The 21,391-nt window shown below is 42.8% G+C and overlaps 1 protein-coding gene across 4 annotated transcripts in view; it reads left to right on the forward strand.

Annotated features, from left to right (window-relative positions):
- The window catches only part of RARB (retinoic acid receptor beta), a 331,789-nt gene that overhangs the window by 293,973 nt on the left and 16,425 nt on the right, over positions 1–21,391 (forward strand). For all 4 annotated transcript variants that reach the window (XM_048076090.2, XM_048076092.2, XM_013172007.3 and 1 more), the window contains one exon: positions 17,094–17,254. In XM_048076090.2, the coding sequence (XP_047932047.1) occupies positions 17,094–17,254 (161 nt within the window). The remainder of the gene's footprint in view (positions 1–17,093; positions 17,255–21,391) is intronic.

Below are 21,391 nucleotides of genomic sequence, written 5' to 3' on the forward strand. Positions count from 1 at the left end.
CACTGCTTCCTATTCCTCATTCGGATCATTTTCTTGTTCAGGGGCATGGGGCGTCTTTGATTCATCTCTTTCGCCTAATTGCCATTGTGCCGTTTGGTTGTGCTTTCTACTGGCACCTTGCGGTCTCTCTGCTGCCTATTGCTGCGCATTTTTTCACCCTTTGGACACATTTCTTATTTTGGGATGTTGAATCTGAGGGATGAAGAAATGTTGATGAGATAAATATCAGTCTGGGAACGAGCAAATTGCCAGTGTCCTGGACCTTGAAGCTAAACATGGCTTATTTGGTTGTCAGGCCAACCTGAAAATGTTATCTGCAGTAGCCAAGGTTCATGAGAAGTGCAATAAATTGTTCCCAAGAGTTCTGAGAAGTCTGAGCAGCAGCAACCCGAAAGTGCCCGGAGGACTCAGTATCAGAAGAGACACGTGCTTGGTCCTTCCTTGCAGAAGAAACATGTGAGAATGCTCACATCTTCCTGACGTTTTGTATTTGCAAACTTACTCCTCCGTTTTCCTCGTGATCCCTTCAGTGGAGATGGTCTTGCATAGGGGGGGTTTCTCTGCAGAAGGCAAAGGAACAAAGACCATGCGGGCCTCTCAGTGGAGACTGACTCCCGTGCTGATGGCATGGAAGATAAAAAGAAGCCACTCAGAAACCAGTAAGCTCTCAAAGACTCTCTAGGAAAATCTTTACTTAAGTAGATGAGGCCGTGGATTTCCCTCTGCTGACACTGTCAGGCTCAGATGGCTTGCTTTCACCCACTGCATGAATTGTTGCAGCAGAGGGAGTTTTCCATTGCCACACCAGTGATAAGCCAGCTGACACATTGCAGTTCCTCCTGCAGGGATGCTAGCCGCCCTAGGACCGTGCTCTAAAAATAGCTGTGATTTGTTTTCGGTTTGACTCGGTATCACATGCTCAATTTAAAATACATTGGAACAGTTAATCTCCAGTTCTTTAGTGCTCACATGGAAAGTGTGCAGGATTTTTTAAAGTTAGACGGCAGGAGAAATAACACCCTTCCTATCCTAACTTAAATATCATTCTGCTGTTAATAGCAAAAGGAAAGAGATCATAAGGTGCTGGGATTTTCAAATTCCTTTGGCCCCATGAAAGTTAACAGCAACAGTTTTGTCCCGTCTCACCTTATTCCAGTACTTCTTTGCATGTTGGTACGCTTATGTGAAAACTCTAATTTTTTCAGTCTTATGAAAACTCTAAATTTTGAAGTCTTATGAAAAGTCTGTCAATCACACAGAGAAGCAGTTCTGAAAATGACTTAAAAAAATTGTACCTTATATCCCTGTGGGCACTGCCTAAGGCCTATAAGCGTTTAATCATCTGTGGGATTGTTTCTCAGCGTCGTGAATCCATAACCAGTTGCTTGTTGTCGATACAAATGGATTTGGTAGGTAAATGTGAGGAAATTATCTGACTTTTCAAGATGTTTACCTGAATTTCAGGGTTAAAGCTGAGTGGAATTCTTCCTTTCCCCTGGCAAAAAGTGCAACAGAAAGCAAACATGCTTTTAGTTGGATTACAGGCTTGGTTAGTCATCTGACAGACAGTTTTAATGGAGTCAGAAAGACATGCTGGGGAAACATGCTGACCTACTTTTCTTTCTTGCTTTCTTTTTTTAAACTTTTAAGCAAGTGAAATGTTAATTTACACTCCTCATAAAATTGGATTTTGCTGACTGAGCCCTCTTTGTAATTAATTTATTTACGCTTCTGCTTGGAGTACGATACATGCTTTTGGTAACTGAATTTTATCAGGTTGTTTTTGTTTCTGTTAGGAAATTGGGTTACATTTGAGAAATTCATGTTCTTCCTCCTTTCCAGGACAAAGCCATCAGCCTCAAGTTAATGAATGATTTAAGTCAAATCCTTTGAGGGAAGACTTTACAAACCATTTAAAATGACAGACTAACAAAGCGTATTACATTTGTATCATTTTCAGAGCATTATACTTTTAAACATTTTTAGTCTTTAAGCTTGTGGGAAGAAGGATTGCTGGCATAGTGTCGCGCATTTTGCATTTGGGATTGTTCTTTACCACGTTAAGTAGGTTGATAATTCTACCTTCAGTCTTGGAGTCAGAACTCAGTGAATTTAAATCTGGGAAACTCTTCCCATAAAACTTGAGAGTCTGAAAAGAAAGCATTAAATCAAATGAGAAAATTTAGAAGTGAGAACAAATTAAAACATTACAAATAGAAATTGAGTGATACTGGAAGATGAGGGAAAGCTTTTTAAAGATGTTGCAGGCGTGACTCCATCTCTTCTTTAGCAATGGGCACATGTGTAATTCATCAAATGGCCCAAGGTGCCATGTCACCTCTGTTATCTCTGGCAAAGGGAAGTGCTTCATTCACTTCACAGATAATTTTAGCGAAGAGATCACAGTGCATTTGAAAGAGTGAGAGAGACCATAATGCCTCAACTCTCTGGCCGATCTGGAGATGCTGTTTTCACCTGTTACGTCTCCTTCTCTGTCAGTCATTGGCAGGTTTCCGAATGTTGGTCAAAACCCGAGTGCTGCTGCAAATCTTCTACTACTTCTCATCTGTCCTGAAAAAAGTTCTGGTTTATTTGTTTCCATTTTAACTCCAGCTAGCCAATTACAATGTGCACTATTTTGTGTGTATTGACATGGTAACACAGTGGAAGAGATGTGGGAAAAATGGAAATTGTCAAGAATTGCAGGGGTTTATGGAAGTACCATAATGTTTCATAAGAATCCATGAGTTACCTGTGCTTTTACAGTGCACAGTACTTTCACTTGTTTTCATATGCTGTGTACTTTTAGAGGATGTCCCAGTGGCACAGTAAAGATTGAAAATTATTTTTCATTGTTTTGAGTATAGTATGTTTATTTTGGCTAATGCATGAGAGTTTTCTGTACGTACCAAGAAGACAGAAACTGGCATTGCACAGATTTTACCCATTTTGTAGCATAGATGCATCAACAGAGGAGGCCCTGGAAGATAAATCTGTGAGCATCCTCCATGCTAAGCTGATGCACCTTGCATGTGCAGCATCCCTAACTGTACCGTAGCCGTGTGAGCTGCTCTTTCCATGCAAGGAGTAACTTGACCCTGTTTTGCTTGCTATAACACTACTTCGAGGTCATCTGTGAGATGGTTTATTTTATTTCTACGAGAGCGATAGTGGAGAAGAGCTACTGAAAGAAGTGTCACTTCTGAGATTTTATTAGAAGGTTGGTTTTTTTTTGATACAGAATTGTTGATACTGGAAGATGAAGTATTAGAGTTTAGTGAAGTTTAAATTGTCCTCTGACGATGCTGATCTGTCTCCATTGCACAGGGAGTAAGCCTGGGCTCTCGTGTTTCAAATTAGATGTCTCATAAACTCGGGTGCAGAAGTCCAGAGCTCAATGCGTATTGTCTTGCAGTCCATGTTGTACTGTCACGTTGTCTGATTATGCCATCAAGAGCTCAGGGACCAAATTCGTGCAGTCCAGATCCCTGTAACAAGTGACATGGAAAACTGTTAATTTGTTAGAGCCTTTTGACAGTTTTCTTCTACAAGGAGGGCACTCAGTTTGCCTGTAGCTTGAAGGAGAAGCTCAATGTATGAGTACTTATTTTTTCTCTTTGGATGCCTCTTTGGGTGAACGCTGCTACTAAATCAGAACATCCAGAGTATAATTTTAAATGGAAAAGGAGTGCAAATAATAAAAAGAGAGAGAGAACAAATAAAGGCGGGAAGATAGTTGTTATTAAAGTAAGGCAACTCCATTATGCTCAACCCACTCCCATAAAGTGAAAATTGCACAGAGAGAAGAGAATAAGCAGAAATATTTTACTCCTTTAGTTCAGCTGAGGGCTTAAGTCCTCCTTGTACTAAAGAGACAGTCAAAACCTTTTCTTGGCAACATTTCCTGCTGCTTTCTAAGTCAGTTATTAGTTATTTTACTAGTTTATTAGGAACATTTTTTGTAGCATAATTTATGCATGGCAAGGCGTGAACATGTATAAAATCATACAGATACATTAACTGCCTTCCACAGGGTATGCAGAATTAAGCCTTATGAGTTTTGGGGTCTTTTTTCTTAGTTTGGGGGATGAGGTGGGAAGATAACCACGTGGTTAATGAGCCGAGCGATAATGGATGAGGGACATTTTAAAATATTCCCTAGAAACCAGGAAATGTAGGAAGAGTAAGGCAATTAAGGGGAATCACTAAATATCCCAGTCTTAACACTTTATTATGTATATTTATAATGAGTATTTAATCTAATGCTGTGCGATGGATTAGAAAAGAGGGGGAGGCAGGCCTCTTTCTCTTCATACATTTAGGTTTTCCCTCCACTGAAGATTTACTCAGGGCAAATTGTTTAACTTCAGCTGGTTGGAGGCGTTCCAGCACAACAGCATTTCACTGAAAAATAACACTCTCTCGAATCCCAGAACGCATAGTTGTCGGCACTGCGGTTTGTTCAGGTTTGCAAAAGCTGGGGATGAGTTACGAGGGGGCCGGCACGGATCCCTGTCGGTTCCTGTCCTCCAAGCTGCGTGTCCCGGGCCCAGCCGGGCTCGCCTGCGACATGTCTGCCGCGCGGCCTGCGGCTCGGGGCAGTCCCGCAGCTGTTCCTGGGCTCTTTCACAAACTGAACAAAGCTCCGCTTTTGGAAATCCCGGCTTCCAGCTCGTGCTGCCCATCAGGGGTGTTCCCCAGCAGCAATATCCTGAGGACCTCTCCTAAAAAGTCGTCGTCTTAGAAGGCCATCCTTGCTGGAAGAAGGTGCCGAACCTGTGTGTGATAAGTTCAGGGCCCAGTCCCACACTGTTGAAGGCCATGGAAGTTTTGTCCTTGTCTCAGTGAGTTAAGGTGTGAGTAGAAATTGCCGGTAATGCCAATTAATCCTATGCTGTGCAGTAGTTGTCTGTAACGCAAGCTTCTGTCAACCGGGGCCCACCACCCTCGTTTAATGAAGGACTGGCTGTGCGTTGAGTCCAGGCTCCTTACCCAGCTCTTGGCTTCCATTTCAGACGTCATCTAGTGTCCAAGTTGCATCCTTTGTTTTCATAGAGAAGTCTGGGAAAACTAGGTCAGTTTATCCAAGTAGAAATTATTATTTTATTGAGTTAACTCTGTGGTGACCCGCCGCCTGTTTGCCTTCTCAAAACGAACTCCCTTGTGTGCAGTAAGGCTTGTGCTGGAAGTTGCAATGGCCTCAGTAATCACTTTGATTTCAAATCAACAATAAAAAGGCTTCTTTTTTTAGTATCTTGCTGTTTCCTGGAAACAAGTGTCTGTCTGCTTTGCTCCTTGTATGTTCGCTAGATCAGACTGGTCTGGTGTACTGTGAAAGCACTTAATGTGGAAAGGTTATGTGCTGGCATTACTGGGGATATTTAAAAAAATCTTATGGAGAAATCAGGATTTGATGCTACTTGACCCTGTCTGGCAGAATTACGTTCTTTCAGCCAGTCCTGTAGTAGCTACCATGCCTTCTTTTTTAAATAATCAGGTCCACTTGCTCCTATTATTTCAGAACTTAAGACCACAGATAAGAAAGCGCTTTTTTTTAATTATTTTTTTCCTTTTTTTTTTTAATGGAAGAGTAGCTGGAACATATTTTAAAGGACTTCTTTGGCATTGTACATAAAAGATAGAATATATCAAAATAGACAGTCTGATAATTAGGTGCAGGCTTGTGGAGTGATTCATGTCCTAACAGGAGCGTTGAAGCAGCTGAGGTTTCTGCAGGTGTGTTGAGGGAATTAGACCCCATACTGCCACAATGCTCCTGCCACTACATAAAGCACGAGTGCAGATGTCTGGAGGATCTGCATTCATACATGAAAAGCAGCATTTCTGCCTGTGTGAATTATGGACAGAACAGTATTTATTAAACACACAAGCAGCAGTCTTTGTCTACTATGTACTTTCTTCTTTGAAGAGTCGCAGTAAACCTGGTGCTCTCCCAAGCTCAGAGACCCCAGGCATGAGCTGTGAGCGAGAGGCAGAAGCATTTGAAGAGCCTCAGCTTGCCTGTGCAGCGCCTCAGAGTGGGCAGCAGGATGCCAAGGTTGAAAGTGAATTTGTTTACCTGTGTCAGCCGCCAGCTTCAGCCCTGCATTTACGGGAAGCTGGGGACGTGGCCAGCCAAGTGCTCCCAGCCCAGCGTGGCCGGCGTGTGTTATTCCCATTGACCAGGGAGCGTGTTGCGGCTCGGTTTTAGCCTTCTACAGAGCTGACAGTCCTGTGGCTGGGAGTAAAAAGCAGCCCCCTGACCTGTCTTTTGTTTCTCCTTAGGTTATGGTTTGTGAAAAAAGGACAACGTAATTAAAAAAAAAGTAAGAACTCCCCACCAACAAATTTACAGATTTTTTTATTCCAATTGCTCAGCTTTTGGAAAGGGAGCAGAAGTAAACAAAATGCATTGTTTGAGCATATTATTTTACCATTTGATTAAACCATTCTTTCCATATTACGGCAAAACCAATTTAATGGCAAGCATTATTAATGAAAAATAGGACCCAGTTGCAGAGCAAGTCCAGGGGCAGATGCTGCCACGTGCCCAGCAGCTGTGTGGGACCACACATAGATGCGAGGCTTCAGCGCTGTATTTTTTATCTGCTCTTTCAGTGCTTTTGGGTCCACCTAGCTAAGAAATACAGTGCTTTCCTTCCCATCTCATGCTGCCAGGCTGTCTCTCCTGGAAGAGCAGGTCATCTAGCAGCAGCCCTGGCAGGGGGGTTGAGCGCTGCCTTCCCCCTGCTGCAGAGCCGCGCTGTCTTCCCGAAAGCATTGAGAACTGGAAATAACCTCCCGATCTCTTTTTTTTTTTTTTCCCAGACGTATCAACAAGCTTTTATCCTTAGGAAAAAAATTCTGTGTGTTCATAGTGGCGTGTTTTCCACATTACCTTCAGAGGAATAGGTAAATAGTAGCTGAGCTGTTTGCTTGATTTTATTATTCTTGGCTTAGTGGGAGGCCAGGGCAGCAAGCTGCCTAGGCTGTAATGCAGGCTAGCACTGTGGTTCAAGACTACAGCTCCCTTTCTCAAAACACATCTGGAACAACTGTTCCTCCACCTTCATGAGCTCAATTTACGGTTGCACGAGGCGATGTATTCTTTGTGCTTGATGAAATACGCAGTGTACACAGGCCTCTTCAAATGTGTTGTCAGTTGGCAGCTCTCCTGCTAGATGCACCTTTACACAATTGCACAAGACACCAGGAGGTACAAATGTGAAATTTAGCCTTGGGGGCAAAACAAAGAAATGAAACTTAGCTATGAATGCGGTATTACCCATCTGCAGATAGAGATATTAGATCTGATCTCCCACTACGTTACTGTAGTTTTACACTAATAGGACTCTGCTGAGATCGGTGGAGTAGCACCACTGCACAACTTAAGCAGTAGTGGTGGGAAGTTGGGGCTGTTATTTTTAAAGCTGGTGAATAACATAGGACTGAACCCTGTTTGGGGAAAGCCAAATTGCATTCACTGCATGAAACCAGCCTTAACGAAAGGGAAAAATGTAGACGGCACACCATCTTGGTGTTCCTGTTCATCCTTCACAGGAGCTGTTGCCCTGGGTGCTGAGTGGCCATGTGTGACCAAAGGGAAGGGGTGCCGGCTCATCTCCTTTCTTTCCCCCAACAGAACTGTAGCCTTTTGATTTGCTGTCCATACAATCCGTTTTATCATGTATAATCAGAAAGCCCAGATTTGTACCGTAGCTGAGTCTCATTCATTATACTGAATTAACGCACTTGTTATTGGAAAGTTGTTTTGTTAAAAAAAGTTTGTTCGTGTTGCTGTCAGGAAAGAAGTTGCAGTTTGTTATGATAGGTAGCTTACCAGTTCAGCAACAAGCAAATCAAGTTCTTTTTGTTTGTGCCTATTAGGATGAGGGGTAAAATAGCTGTAGCATTTTGAATTGTACGAAGGACTACAGTCAGGCCAGATACCGGGCAGAAACAGAGTGCAGTGTCTGGTTTTAGTTTACAGCAGTGCACTTTCCTTGCCATCAGCAATCCTGGATAATGTCCAACAAATTGAATTGATGACACTGGATAACCCCAAGTTCTCCTAGTTGCGAGCCATCCTACTACCATGACTGTCTCATAAGAGAAATTAATGTAATATTTGTAGATGAGTAGACTGGTTTACCTTTTGGTGACCCTGGAGAGAAAGGTCAGGTTCAGGATATTTTTACCTGTAATCGGTTATCCATAAAGAGTTAGTGTACCAGACTTCAAGATTGTAGCTCAAAAGGGCAGTTGCTTTGAGAAGGTAGCTCGAAAGGGCACTTGAAGAGCTGAAATCAGATGAGACAGGTTTAATGGCCTCTTAGTGACTTCTGACTGAAAGTTCAGAGTTTGAAATTTAGGAGTTTTTCTTTACCCAGCCTGTGAAAAACAACTGTGCTATTTTTTGTAGTGTAGATTAATAGAAATTTAATGTCAGGCTGACTATTTAGAAGTGTTTTTCAACTGCTGTGTATGCATTTAGTCACTTCAGCTGTAAGGAAGAGAAAGAATAATCACGTCGTGTTTGTGGTTGTGTATATTTTTAGCTAATGTGTTTAGACACTGCTGTTCCATAAAAGCTGTCCAGTTCCCCAGACTATTTCAGTTTAACCAGCTGTATGCAGAATTTTATCTAGACAGCTGAAGAAGTTACTAGTAAATCCACTGGGATTTTGGCAGATGAAAAAGTAGATGGCAACCACAACGATACTTCAGTTCCCGGGGGATTTTAGTTTCAGGGGGATTCTCCCCCAGGTCAGCACTGTGCAGCAAGTTAGTCGCAGCCCTGCAAGTCTGGGAAACCTCCCGGGATGGAGTGATTGATTCCCAAAGCTCCTTCGGAGTTCATCACTGACCAGGGAAAGGGATGGCTGCCAATATCCACCAGGTGATGCTATTACTCTGCAAAGCCAGTTGCAGGTGCCATGGTCGATCTTAATAAAAAATGTTTTTTTTTTTTTTTTTTACATCATAGTAAGGAATTAACTGATTCCATGCAGGATATTGAGAGGGAGATGGGGCAGGGCATGAACAGGGAGGGGTTAATCTACTTTTGTAGATTATTTCAACGACAACACTAGGTGAATGGGGACACTGGGACTTGCCTATGGAGAAGTTCCATCTCATGGCAATTTCTGGCAATAAGTAACTTGAGGTGATGCTTATGTGAAATACAGACAGAAACATGAGTGCCTGAGTTGTGTCTTAGTCAACAGCTTATGGGTTGGTTATTTCCATTGCAGATATGTTGGTGGGCCTTCACAGGAAATGTTTGTGATTTATTCTGCTTGAAATTGTTAACGGTAGCCTTTGGAAGCTCGTTAAGCTTCAGTTTTTAAGAGTTTCTGGATTATCCTATTTCACGGTGGTAATTAGTTGGGGATATTAAAGCACTCAGAGAATGGAAATCTCAGGCCAAATGCTATTTAAACAGTTTATCATTAATGTATAATCATGTCTCTCCGTCTAGTTTGATTGCAACATGCAGGGAGAGACGGTAAGGGAGATGGAGGAGTCTGCTTTCAGTTCAGCCCATGGCACACGTTCCATGCCCTGTGTATCCTGGCTCTGACTAAGCTGCTCCACTTACTGCCTCATCTGCCTGCCACACCTGCATGCTGTTTCTGCTGGGTTTGTTTCACTCATTTGCTTGCTTTCTGTCTTTTAAACTTTTCAGCTTTGAAATTTATCATTTGTGTTTAGGACCTGTTTTGTGGGGTTTGTTTCCATTTGTATTTCTGGAGTCCTGATTTTTGTACGTTGAACAATTCTCATTGTGTGGGGCACGTTCTGCAGAACTGGAACCAGCCCATTTTTTTGTAGCTGAAACACTTTAAGGAGCTTTCTCTAAGTTTTTCCCACATTCACTTCCAAAACAGCATTTAGAACCACTTTGTTGTTGTTTTCTTTCCATTTCAGGTCTTGGATTGGCAGTTTTAGATATCCAAAGCATGGCAGATGTTTACGTTTCCATATCTCTTAAAAGAAAAAAAAAATAATAATAAAAATAGAATAACAATAATAATAATTTAAAAAAGAGGTTGTTTAAGAAGCAAGCGAGCAAAATATGATTCTGTGCCATTTCCTTATTTATCCTGAGAATGATAATAAATTAATACGAAAAAGAATACAGAAGCCATACCTTTCAGCTGTTTCCAATGGGTATTTAGCTTATTGTTCTGCACTGGCTTGGTTATTTTGATCCTACGTCTGAGTTCGATCAGTGTTGTTTTTCTTCAAGGGACTAGAAACTCCTTTTTTGCTCATTCCATCTAGTAGTATTTCAGGGATGTGACACGAGCAGGTGCCAAATTTCATGTCAAAAATAAAATTTTCAGGCTGATGGAATCCTTGAAACCACAGATCAAGTTTCAGGCCAGTTGAATAAAGCTGTAGAGCATCCATTTGTATCATTCATTCATATAATGAAACCTGTTCTTTTAACTCAGTTCTTGATATATTAACCCTGCAGTTATCCTCATACATAAATGGGAGATGTGTTGCTTTCGTCGGTTATAATAGGATATAACCATATAAATCCCCTGTGCATGAATGGAAAAATAGAGCCCCTTAGGCTATAGGTATCAAAGGTCTCCCCTATACTTACAATAGCCTAATAAGGTTATTTTGGAGGCATAGGTAATTACTCATGGACTCCCTATAGCTAGTGGTTCATTGTTCACTGCTGAAACATTTCTACATGAATTATGTTTTAAACAAGCAAATCCTTGGCCTTCCCTTTCTTGGGGGGAAGAAAGAGAACTTAAGGGACACAAAATTCCACCATTTTCTGTGTTAAAATACATTGTTTGCTAGTTAAAAGCATCCTGTTATTTGAACCAATTTAAATGTACCGTTGTGTTTCATACTGCTTTGAATACATGAATGTGTGCTTCTGAATTTCACGTTTTGATGAAAATATTATTGTTGTGATTAATTTGATATTTAGAAAATAATGTGGATACAAGATCTCTGTGCTATGAATAAAACAGTCGGAGTTAACTGTCCCTGGGGATAGAATCAATCACTGTTGTAGAAGAGGGTGACATTTAAAAAAGAAACTCAGAAGAAAATGTCATGCTTAAAAAATTAGATTTAAACGCACTAGCTCCTGATTGATTTTTATTGCACTCAGATGGATACACTGATTGATTATCAGTCTTACAAATGTTTAGTACCTTTCTCACTTCTCTAATAATCAGAATAATCTAATTTTCAATGTCATTTAAGTTACTGTATTCAAGGTTATAATAGATCATATTTCTAATAAAACATAGCAATTATGTAATGAATAATACAGAGCTGCGAGGCAGAGTTCAGATTCACCTTCCTCTAAAAAAAAAAAAAACCACCAGCCATGACTGGAAGAGCCAGTGTATGCGGAGGCAACGTGCAGGATGATGATGTCCTTCGGGTTTGCGGTGGTTTCCCCCGCTGCTGAGCCGAACCCGGGGCATAATGCCAGAGGTTCCTGGAGCGCTGGTCAGGGCACACTTGCCATAGCTGAGCAGTATTTCTCAACAGGAAACCTGGGGCAGGTTTGAATGCTTTAATATATGTCCTCGCTCTGCACCTGGGGAAAAATGAGAGCGTGCCAGGTTCTCATGAAGTTTCCTTCATGATTGTTTCTCTGCGCTCCCTCTTAATTTTGAGACATGTCTGCGGAGAGATACTATCTCTAACTCGAGATGTTTTCTTGTGGCGACTGCGCCAGACAGCCGACCTTGTTGGCTTCTCTAATTAGCTACACAATATGCAATTTTCAGTGGAGTTTGGTTTTGTACTTGAGGCCCCGTGCAAGGCTGCATACTCGTTACTGGCTTTGTCCATTAGAAGCAAGAGTTTTTAATGAGAAATGTGCATTGCCTCCGATCGTTCTCCATATGTCAAAGCTCAATTTTGGCATGAGAATTTAAGATAGTTTCCTGTTGTTTTTAAAGACCGAGTGGTTTTGCCTGAAAGAAAACATTATTTCATCTGGAAATCACGACCCAGGAAAGCCAATCCATTTATAACTACCTGGTGTTCTGCATCTTGTAATGCTGTGTTTGGCTTGCAGTTGTATTGCTAGGAAAACAGGAACAGGGTTCTTACCCTTCTGAATTGATGGCATCTTGGTTTGTCAAGCGTGGTTGCATTGTTTTCAAGATGATTTTGTGTTGTTTCTTTACTTACGGTGGAGTTGGCTTGGAGCTTATGCAAAAGATAGGGTAGGGTGGTGATTAACTCTCATCCTGTGCTGCTCACCCCGTGGCAGCAGAAGGCTATTATATCCCCTACAAAAGGAGAAAAATAACCTCCTGGAGCACAAACTGTTGGTGAGGTCCCCCGTTTCCATGCCTGCTGCCATCAGCCCCGGTGTGTGGGGGCCTTCAGTGATGCGTAGCAAGGCGCTGCCTTCATCTGGGGGGTCGGAGACACTGGCTCTTTGTCCTCTTTTGGGGTGCTAGGTCTGACGTGATTCAGGGTTTTCCAAGGGGACTGTTGTGAAAGCCATTCCTGCGCACTGCTGTGAGTTGTGGTGAGCACAGTTTAGTGAAAGCTGATGGGGAGAAAGGAGGTGCACGGTGTCTGGGGGGAAGTCAGGCATTTATCCTGATGGATCAGACTTGGCAGAGGCACTAGTTAAGTGCTTCGCATATTTGACTGAAATTGTCCACAGCTGCTAACTCGCTAGACTTAGAGATTTTAAGCAGCTACATCTGGAATTCGAGTGTCGGGGTGTAAAGGGACACAGGTTTGCACCCCTGCAAGCAATTTGCTTTCCTGGAAGCCTTGGGTGCAAAGCTGAGCGTCAGCCTGGCCACGCAGGCATGGCACCATTGGTCCTGCTCTTCTAGCTGGGAATGCTGCTGGCCTTCAGCAAAGGATCGCTCCGAGGGGCCGGAGAGCCCTGCCTGCCGTGCGCTGCCCTCCTCCCTGGGCTTCCTTGTGCAAGGAGTGCTCCGAGGTGCTTCTGAGAGCTGTTAGCTTAACAAATAGCTTCGAAATACTGAAGGACAAGAGAAGTGTGGTTTTGCAGGAATGCAAACTGACTGGATACACTGGGAGTTGTCAAAACAGGAACAAAAACAGTTAACTAGTACACAAAGCTATTCAAAGGTCATGGGGATCTCTGGGAGGCAAAACAGCAATGATAGCATTTCGAGTCATGAATTTATAGCTGATTAATCATTATAATACATGAAAGGTGCTGTCAAACTATCTTCTGGGCGTCTGGGGCAGCAAAGGTCATGCAAGTAATTGGAAAAATGGTGTCATGAGTTGGAGGTTCTTTTCCACGGCACACGTTTCTGCCGCCGCTAACAAATGGGAGTATGAGAAGTCAGTGTGCCTTGATTTTACCTGATGATCTAGAAACTGCCTAAATCCCTTGGGCTGGATCCCAGACTCTTCCAAAGCCAAGTAGTGACTGAATTTGGTGGGCCTGAGGGGGTTGCATTTAAGACTGGACAGTTCGCAGTGTCACGACATGCTTGATGTAATCCTGCTCAAGCACAAGAACTGCTGTGTGGTTGCTAAATGAGAGGGCTGGGGGCCTCCGAGAGAAGCTGTTCATGCCTTCCTATCCTTAGCTTCAGCTACAGCAGGCCCCGCTTTCCTTGACGAAAGGCATCCATCCGTGCTACAGCTTCAAGCCAAAGGGAGAAAATGTGTCCAAGGCTGAGGAAGGCAGCAGGAGACTTGGGTCAAAGGGAGCAGACTGACCGGGGCAGGGAAGGGACAAGTGGTGATGTTCAGCCCCTTCTTCCATCGGGCGGTGGGTGAACGTCGGAGGGCAGGGGCTGCTCCTTAACGTCAGGCCCGCCGCGGCTCCCCGGAGGTGTCTGGGTGTGGGAGCACAAGTCCCAGCCTGCGCATCCGTCGGGGTGACACGGAAGCTGTCACGGGGAGATGGATGGGAGCAGGCGTGCTCAGGCCTGGGCGTGCGGCGCTCAGCTGTCCAGGCAGCGCTCGTGGCGTACCCACATACAAAGATACGCCTTTCTTCATTCTCTGCACCGCGCGCACGCCTTATTTTTGTTTGAATTTTGTAACTTCCAGTATTTCTCACAGGGCGAGGGAGCGTCCACACTGTCCCCTGTTGGGAGCTCTTAAATAATGCAACCGTTGAGTCAGAATTTAGTGCCCAAGTAATGAAATTCATAACCTGAGTTTTCCACAGCAGCATTAACTGTGACACAGATTCATCACTTTCATATCATCATTAAAAGGCAGTGGAATTGCATCTGGGATTGATGTGATCATATGCATGTAAAGACCAAGATACAAAAAGGTGTGATTTATGTGATATAAGCATAAGCTGTAATCCAGAACTATTCCCACATGCAGCGTGACAGTTCCTGTTCCCCGAGCACTGATGGCTTTGAAATTTACTGTGTAAATGTGTGTGCTTGTGTTTTTATTTAACTCTTTTAAGCATAGTGTTGTCTTAATCTTTTCCTCTCTTTTATTGGGTTGAATTATACATGCAGTTGAATCTGCGTAATAGTTCAACATTATAGAAATTCTTTATTTTTTGGAGCACTTTATTGTGTTATCTTACAGAGAATGCAGAAACACAGCTAAGTCTGATGCAGCCTTAGAAAAATGTAGAAAATATAAAAAATACACGTAAAGCAAGAAGATAAATGTTATTTGGGTTTTACTGTTACTACAAAGACTGTCGGAATCATAGAAAAAAGGTAACAAAAGAACAAAACCTGTTCTTAGTTTTCAGGACGTGTTAATTCTCCCCTTCCACTCTTCCTACCCTTCAGTGGTTTGCTCATGAAAAGAAAGAGGACAGAGCTGGGCCCATTTGGTGATGGGGGCTGACCAGCAGCTGTCTCTCTGATGGCCTCTGGAGGGGAAAGGACCTCAGGTGTAACGGAAGAAAGAGCTGTGCAGTGGCAGCACGGGAGCAGTGTCCGGATTCCTGCGTGAGTTATCTCCTTGTATCTGGGAGCTCTTGGCAGCTGCTCCGAAGGCTGGCCTAAATAACGTGTTTGTCTTCCACAAGGAGTTCAAAGCTATTGAGATAAGTAGTTGCTGAGGCTGCCTGTTTAGCAAATTTGTCAATCGTAGAGCTATAAGTAAATGGGGCTTTATTACAAAGGCTTATTGCTTTTTGCGGTTGTGTAGGAGTTTACATAATTTTCTAAGGAGCTCTTTTATCTCCCAAGTACAGCAGTGATTAGGATTTACTTCTGGAGTGCAGCGGCAGTTGGGAGCACTCGAGCTGTACGTGTTGGCCCTGGACGTTTTTTCAACGCCTGAGACTCATTTGTACTCTGCCCTGGGATCCAGTGAACAAGGCAGGGCATTGGTTTTAGGGGAGTATTTGTAAAAAGGTGGGGGGATCCATCCAACTCCCCCAGACCTGACTACCCTACTAGCACTGAGCCTTCACAAGAAGGCACCTCTTTGCCTTTCCTGTCCACTTTCTTTGCCATCCCCTGAGTCTCTGTTACTCCAGATATGAGAACCGATGGCGTTCGAGGTTAGGCTTTAAACCATCAAGGTGCTCAGCATCCCAGCCTTGATCCATCAGAGTGCATAACTGACTTCAGTGTGGATCTTTTCACACAATTAAAGTCAAGTGCGTCCTTAAAATATTTGCTGGAGTAGGGTCAGAGTTCTCTCAGTCGCAAAGTCAAACCTTTAGTCAGAAAACCAGAGGTGTTCATTGCATGGAGTATGTGCCCGATCAACTCATAGAGCAGCAACAACATTCACTGTCCTACCTGTTGTTTTCTCTTGTGTGCCTGACCTTATTTCTGTAGATGTCCCTGATTCTGCTGCATTCCCACCTATTTTCCCATATCGTTCTTAATTTTCCCTCAGAAATGATACCCAGAGAATCAAAACCTCCTCTTTTGCCTGAAACATGCAGTGTTTGTCTGCATCTTTGCCTTGTTGTGGTTCACAGACACAGAGCAAGCAACCCCAGAAGATGTAGGCTGGTCATCCTCACATCTGCCAGGTGCACCGGTCACCCTCTCAGAATTCAGGGCACTGTTCTAAATATCACGAGGTTTTGAACACTGGTGAATGTTGGTGTTATTTTCTGTTTGTCCAGCAGCGTCTAGTCTTTGGGGTCTTTAATATTGATACTGAGTCTCTGGGGAGAGGGATTGATTTGGTTTGGCTTTGTTGTAAAGCCTGGGTTCCTTGTGCATCTGGTTACGCTTAAAATGTTAGCTCTAGCTAACAACAAGCCTCTTGGTAAAATACACAAATACTGGCACTACTGCGGACACAGACTTATCTCCTGAGCACCTCTTGTAAAATGAAGCTATTTTCATTAAAAGAACAGAGAGTAGCATGGTGATGGCGCAGCTGTCATATTTTATTACAGAACACAAATATGAGGGAAATCAATTACAGAATGAGTGCAGCACAGTGCGTATGTCTAATAATCCCCCACAACTCGGCAAAGGTAGAAGGCTGATCTGAGTGCAGGAGCAGATGGCAAGCAACTTTAGATAGCTTCACTGCAATTTTTTGCTCTTTCAAGTGCTTGTGCTTCTCCTTTGATCTTCAGATCTTGAGTTTAATGTTTCATCTTCTTTCACTGACTGTTTTCAAATTTAACTTTCCCCTCAAATAATTTTTGCTGGGTGGAGTTTGTATTAAGTACAGGGTTTGTTACATTCCATATTGTGAAATCTAAAAAGAGAGACCGTTACTTTCTTCAGCGTGGTTCACATCCAATAAAATACCAACGATGTCGCTGCAGAGAATTTCTCCATTCACCATGCACAGTTGTAGTGATACAATGAAAAAATCCCACCTCACAAAGTTAATGAGAGACTTAAAGTGCGTGTGAAATTGTGGTAGACTTTCTTGGAGGGTAGACAGTACAGGACTGTCAATAAGATCGTCCTGTGGAAGTTTGCTTTCAGCACTATCCCATTAAATTCAGTTTATACAGATAAGTAATTAAGCTTGTGTAAGTATTCTCTGTGCATATAACATTTTTATCTCCACTTGTATAATTCATGTTAAAAAAAGTTGCAGTGTTTTGAAGTAGATCAACAAGCATAACATGGGGTGATCTGAGTAACCACATGTGATCTGTGCTTGTTCTTCTTCTACAGCTGTCAGAAATGATAGGAACAAAAAGAAGAAGGAACCTTCAAAGCAGGAGTCCACAGAAAACTATGAAATGACAGCAGAGTTGGATGATCTCACTGAGAAGATCCGAAAAGCTCACCAGGAAACCTTCCCCTCGCTCTGCCAGCTGGGAAAATACACTACAGTAAGTATGGTTTGTAGATAATATAGTCTGGATTCAGGTTGGTGATACGAGTTTCGGATTGGAGACTTCTGATGTTTGAAATGGATGCAGATGTACATGCAATCCTTGAATCTCCTTAGCCATGCAAAAAATGTGTATCTGAATGGAAATACATGAACTTAACTGTAAGCATTAGTTAGCAGTATTATAAGAAAGACCACGGAGGGAAAGACTAATCCTGAAAGGAGACAAGCTTGGAGTCCATGAGTGAATTACTTACCAGCATTGATCAGAATTTTGTTGGCTTCCAAAACCATGTTCTGTGCTTACACATCAGCAGATTGCTACTTTGCTGGTGTAGAGAGTTCGTAAATGCTACGGGTGACAGCCCCAAAGCTGGGGCTGGTCAAGAAAATTGGGAAATGTCTAAATAAACCAGTTTCCAAAATGTTTATTTGTGCTGTATTCCTCTTCTAGTCTACCAAAATACCCCAAAGCAGCCAACACTTTTGCTGCTTTTTAGAAATGAAAAATCAGCTCCAGGTCAAGAAGTTGAGTACAGTAGGAATTTCTCCAGAGGATGACTCAGGAAAATACACTTTTTTATACAAATACAAGAGAAAATACAATGTCAAGTTTGCCAATGCAGTAAGGAGAGAGATGCTAAAAATTAATAGAGTCCTATCAGTAGATGAGTGACTTTGTTGGTCAGGACTTGCTGTCAGTTGTAGCAGTACTGCCTTGTTTCAGAGGGATGTGCCGAATGTCCTGCTCTCAGTTGTCATGCTGGGAGATGAGGAGTGGCACGGCTGGGCCAAGCAGCCATCTGCCTGCACAGTCCTGGTCCTCTGCCCCTGACGGACACCGGGAACCCAGACTTAGAGTCAGGGTGAAAGCTCTGTCACTGAATTCCTCTGCATTTTTCAGTAAATACTCCGCTACTGAAACAAACTAAATTTCTCAAAGAGTACTTTAGGCAAGATGCGTGGCATGAATATTCAGTAAGCAGGGTGCTGTTGTTAGATGGCATTCTTGTCTATTTAATAAGGTCAGTTCAAAAATCTCAGATCTAGGTGTAAGATTTCGAATTTAAGTGCAAGAAAAGCATATATACGTGTTGTGACATTAGAGAAGAGCATATTTTTCACATCACCGAAAGTGATGTGTTTATTTTCACAACATTTTTCACGTTTAATTTTGAGACCCGCATAAAATTGTTGGCACTGGGGAAGGCTTCTGTCCTCTGCGTGCTTCTCTGGTGCTTTCTCTGCTCATGTTAGATGTAGTCAAAACAATCAATGTAGGCGTGCTGGTAAATACTACCGTAGTAGGCAAGCACAGTCAGACCCCCGGGGACTAGTGCAGCATGCGAGGCTGGAAGCTTGAAAACAGCCAGCTGGTGACATAACCAAAGGCAAGGCTGGGGGCTGGGGGATTCATAGCGTGTCTTTTCAAGGAAATTCCTGACTTAATGCCTTCCACCCCTCCCCACAGTACGTGTGGTTGTGTCTTCATCCTGAAGGGAATAAAATCTTCCAAGCAGGCTCTCACACTTCTGCTAATGCAAGAGTGCTTCTGAGCAAGTGTGAAAAATCTTCCCAGTTCAAAGACAGTGAGTTTATGCCTCGCAGAAGAGGTGATCGGGTGTCCGCAGCTGGGACACGTAGCCAGACTGGTATGCATGCCAGAGTTTATTGCTCACAGGCTGCCTTGCAAATGACCTGGCTATCCCAGAATAACGTATCGTGTACCTCCAAATGGGAATGTGTTGTTACGTACTCGTGTGTTACCCCTGAGCTGGAAGAGCGCTACGGTGGGTGTGTTGATATTTAGTACTGGTGATTGTCCAAGCTCTGGATGGTTGAAAGATAAACCTGGGCACCTATATGCTCGCATTATGTATTGGATGCTTAAGGTCCATTAATATTTTAGCTCTTGAAATGATACACGTGGAAACTGGAGAGGGTCTTGTCATGAATGAAGGCATATCATACTGCTGATGCCTTCATTCTTGAGTTCCTGTTGACCCTCCCGGTGAGTTGATGTCCCTGAAGAAATTTCAGAGCCTGTACTGAGAGCACCTGGATTTCAATAACAGATGAATCTGAACTGTCAAGGAGTCCCAGGTAACCCTGATCTGTCTCTGAGGCTGAATATTGCTCGTTAATAACCCGCTCATTAATAACCCGCTCATTAATAACCTGCAGTGTCTCTGAGGCTGAATATTGCTTATTTCTGTCTCAGGTCAGATTGAACAGCTTGGAGAAAGAGACTTCTTGTTTTTATTGCTGGTCTTTTGGAAGTCCATAGCGGTTAGCTGCACGTGGTTAAAGTCCCTGCCACTTGGTCATGTTTTGGTACTGTACAAGTTGCAATAACAAAATTATACTGAAAGAGTTATTTTTGGCTTACCTTGAGAGCTATACAGCTTCCTTCAACAGCTGCATCAAAACTAGTAGTGGCGGTGCTAAATATTAACTGTCCTCTCGCTTCGTTCCCATAATCTCTGTGTGAAATGCGGGGTATTTAAATCTCTCTTCTAGCTAAGGTCTGGCAACCACTCCAGCATTTTAGATGGGAATTCAGTGTAACAGCTCATTTTCGTGAGTGTTATCTTTGCCTGGCTTTGAAAGGGACAGAGTGCAGCACTCCCACAATTGCTTGCACCCAATAAAGAACCTCGGGGATTAAAATATTCCTGAATACCCCTGTGGCTGGAGTAAGGGGACTTCATCTCCAGCTGTTTGTCAAGCGAGGGGAGAAACCTTCCTGCATGCACAGAGGATCCATGACTTGCAGGATGCAGAAGGTGTTTGTGCTGATGGAGAGGGACACAGCTTCAGTACTCAGACACAACAACATGAGCTGTTGATCAAATGGCAGGATTCAGGTGATAGTCTTTCCTTCTGAGACACTTGAAATAGAGATCAGAAGTCAAAAATAGCACATGACACTTTTTCTAAATGTTGAGCCCAAGGGGAGCTAGAAGCATGCGATGCTTTACTCTTCTTGATAGTAACAAGCTAGTACAGGTAGAAAATAGCCAGTCGTGCTTTTCTGTCTGGTCCTGCAGGCTAACATGCACTCAACGTGGTGCTCTCGTGCTGCGAAGCATATGGATTGCTCCTGTAACGTTACAGGGTGGGCTTTTTGTTTTTAAGTGAGAGGCAGGAAAGGAGCACATTTTATCAACGTGGATTCACCTGAATTTCATGAGCTTTGCACTTGTGTAGTGATAGGAACCATGGACAGAAGAATCTGCTCCATACGTGCGATTCCTGTACGCCTTTGGTTATGCGATCTTTTGGACTGATGTAAAACATGGTTTTGTTTGTTGCTGAAAAGAGCAAAGACTGTAAGTATAAGAGAGTGGAATAAAAAAGAGCTTGCAGAGATACAGCCATAAAAAAAAATCTGTTCAGACATTTAGCTTGCATATCCAACCCCTCTTCTTGACCACCACAACCTGCATTTCCTGCAGGAAAGGTTTTGTGGTTATTTTTTTCCCCGTTGCGTATTTTTACCTGCTCAGAAAAAGGTTTTAGAAAAGCATTTTCAATTACCTTTTTTGTATCCATCTGCTCTTTAAAAAGAAAAAGTGTCCCTATCTGTAATAATTACTGTGCTTTGCATAGTTAATAAAAGTCTACTTAAAATAATGGAGGAATAGCACTTGTATTAAATTCCCTGGGTCATTTGACTTAACAGTTGCATTTGGTAGGCAGGGGCAAGTATAGTTCTGTCGATGATGAGAATCAGCAAGCTGTTTAAACGTAATGGATTTCAAAAGTCCATCATAAATAGATCTGTTTTATTACTGTCATCCAGGTAAGAGAAAGTGCCCTAGTAATTTCTCTAGAGATGTCATACTTTATAGTATAATTGAGTGTAACTATACTGCTTGTCCCTTGAGACTGGCATTATTTGTAAGTCTACAGCTGTGTTACATCCAGCCTCATGTTAAAGGGAGGATAAAACAGAAAATAATTTTTACTCTGTGGACCTTGCTTCAGGTTCTCCCAGGTTGCTCTTTGCTGGCTGGAAGCGGAGACGTCTCCCCCCTCAGTGGCATTTTACTCTTTGTAAGTCCTTGGCGTAGAAGTTACACGCCTCTTATTCTGTGCCATTGGAGAGGAAATAGCTATCCCGACGCTGGAA

This window comes from Anser cygnoides, chromosome 2, assembly GCF_040182565.1.
Source record: "Anser cygnoides isolate HZ-2024a breed goose chromosome 2, Taihu_goose_T2T_genome, whole genome shotgun sequence".
NCBI classification, from domain to species: domain Eukaryota; kingdom Metazoa; phylum Chordata; class Aves; order Anseriformes; family Anatidae; genus Anser; species Anser cygnoides.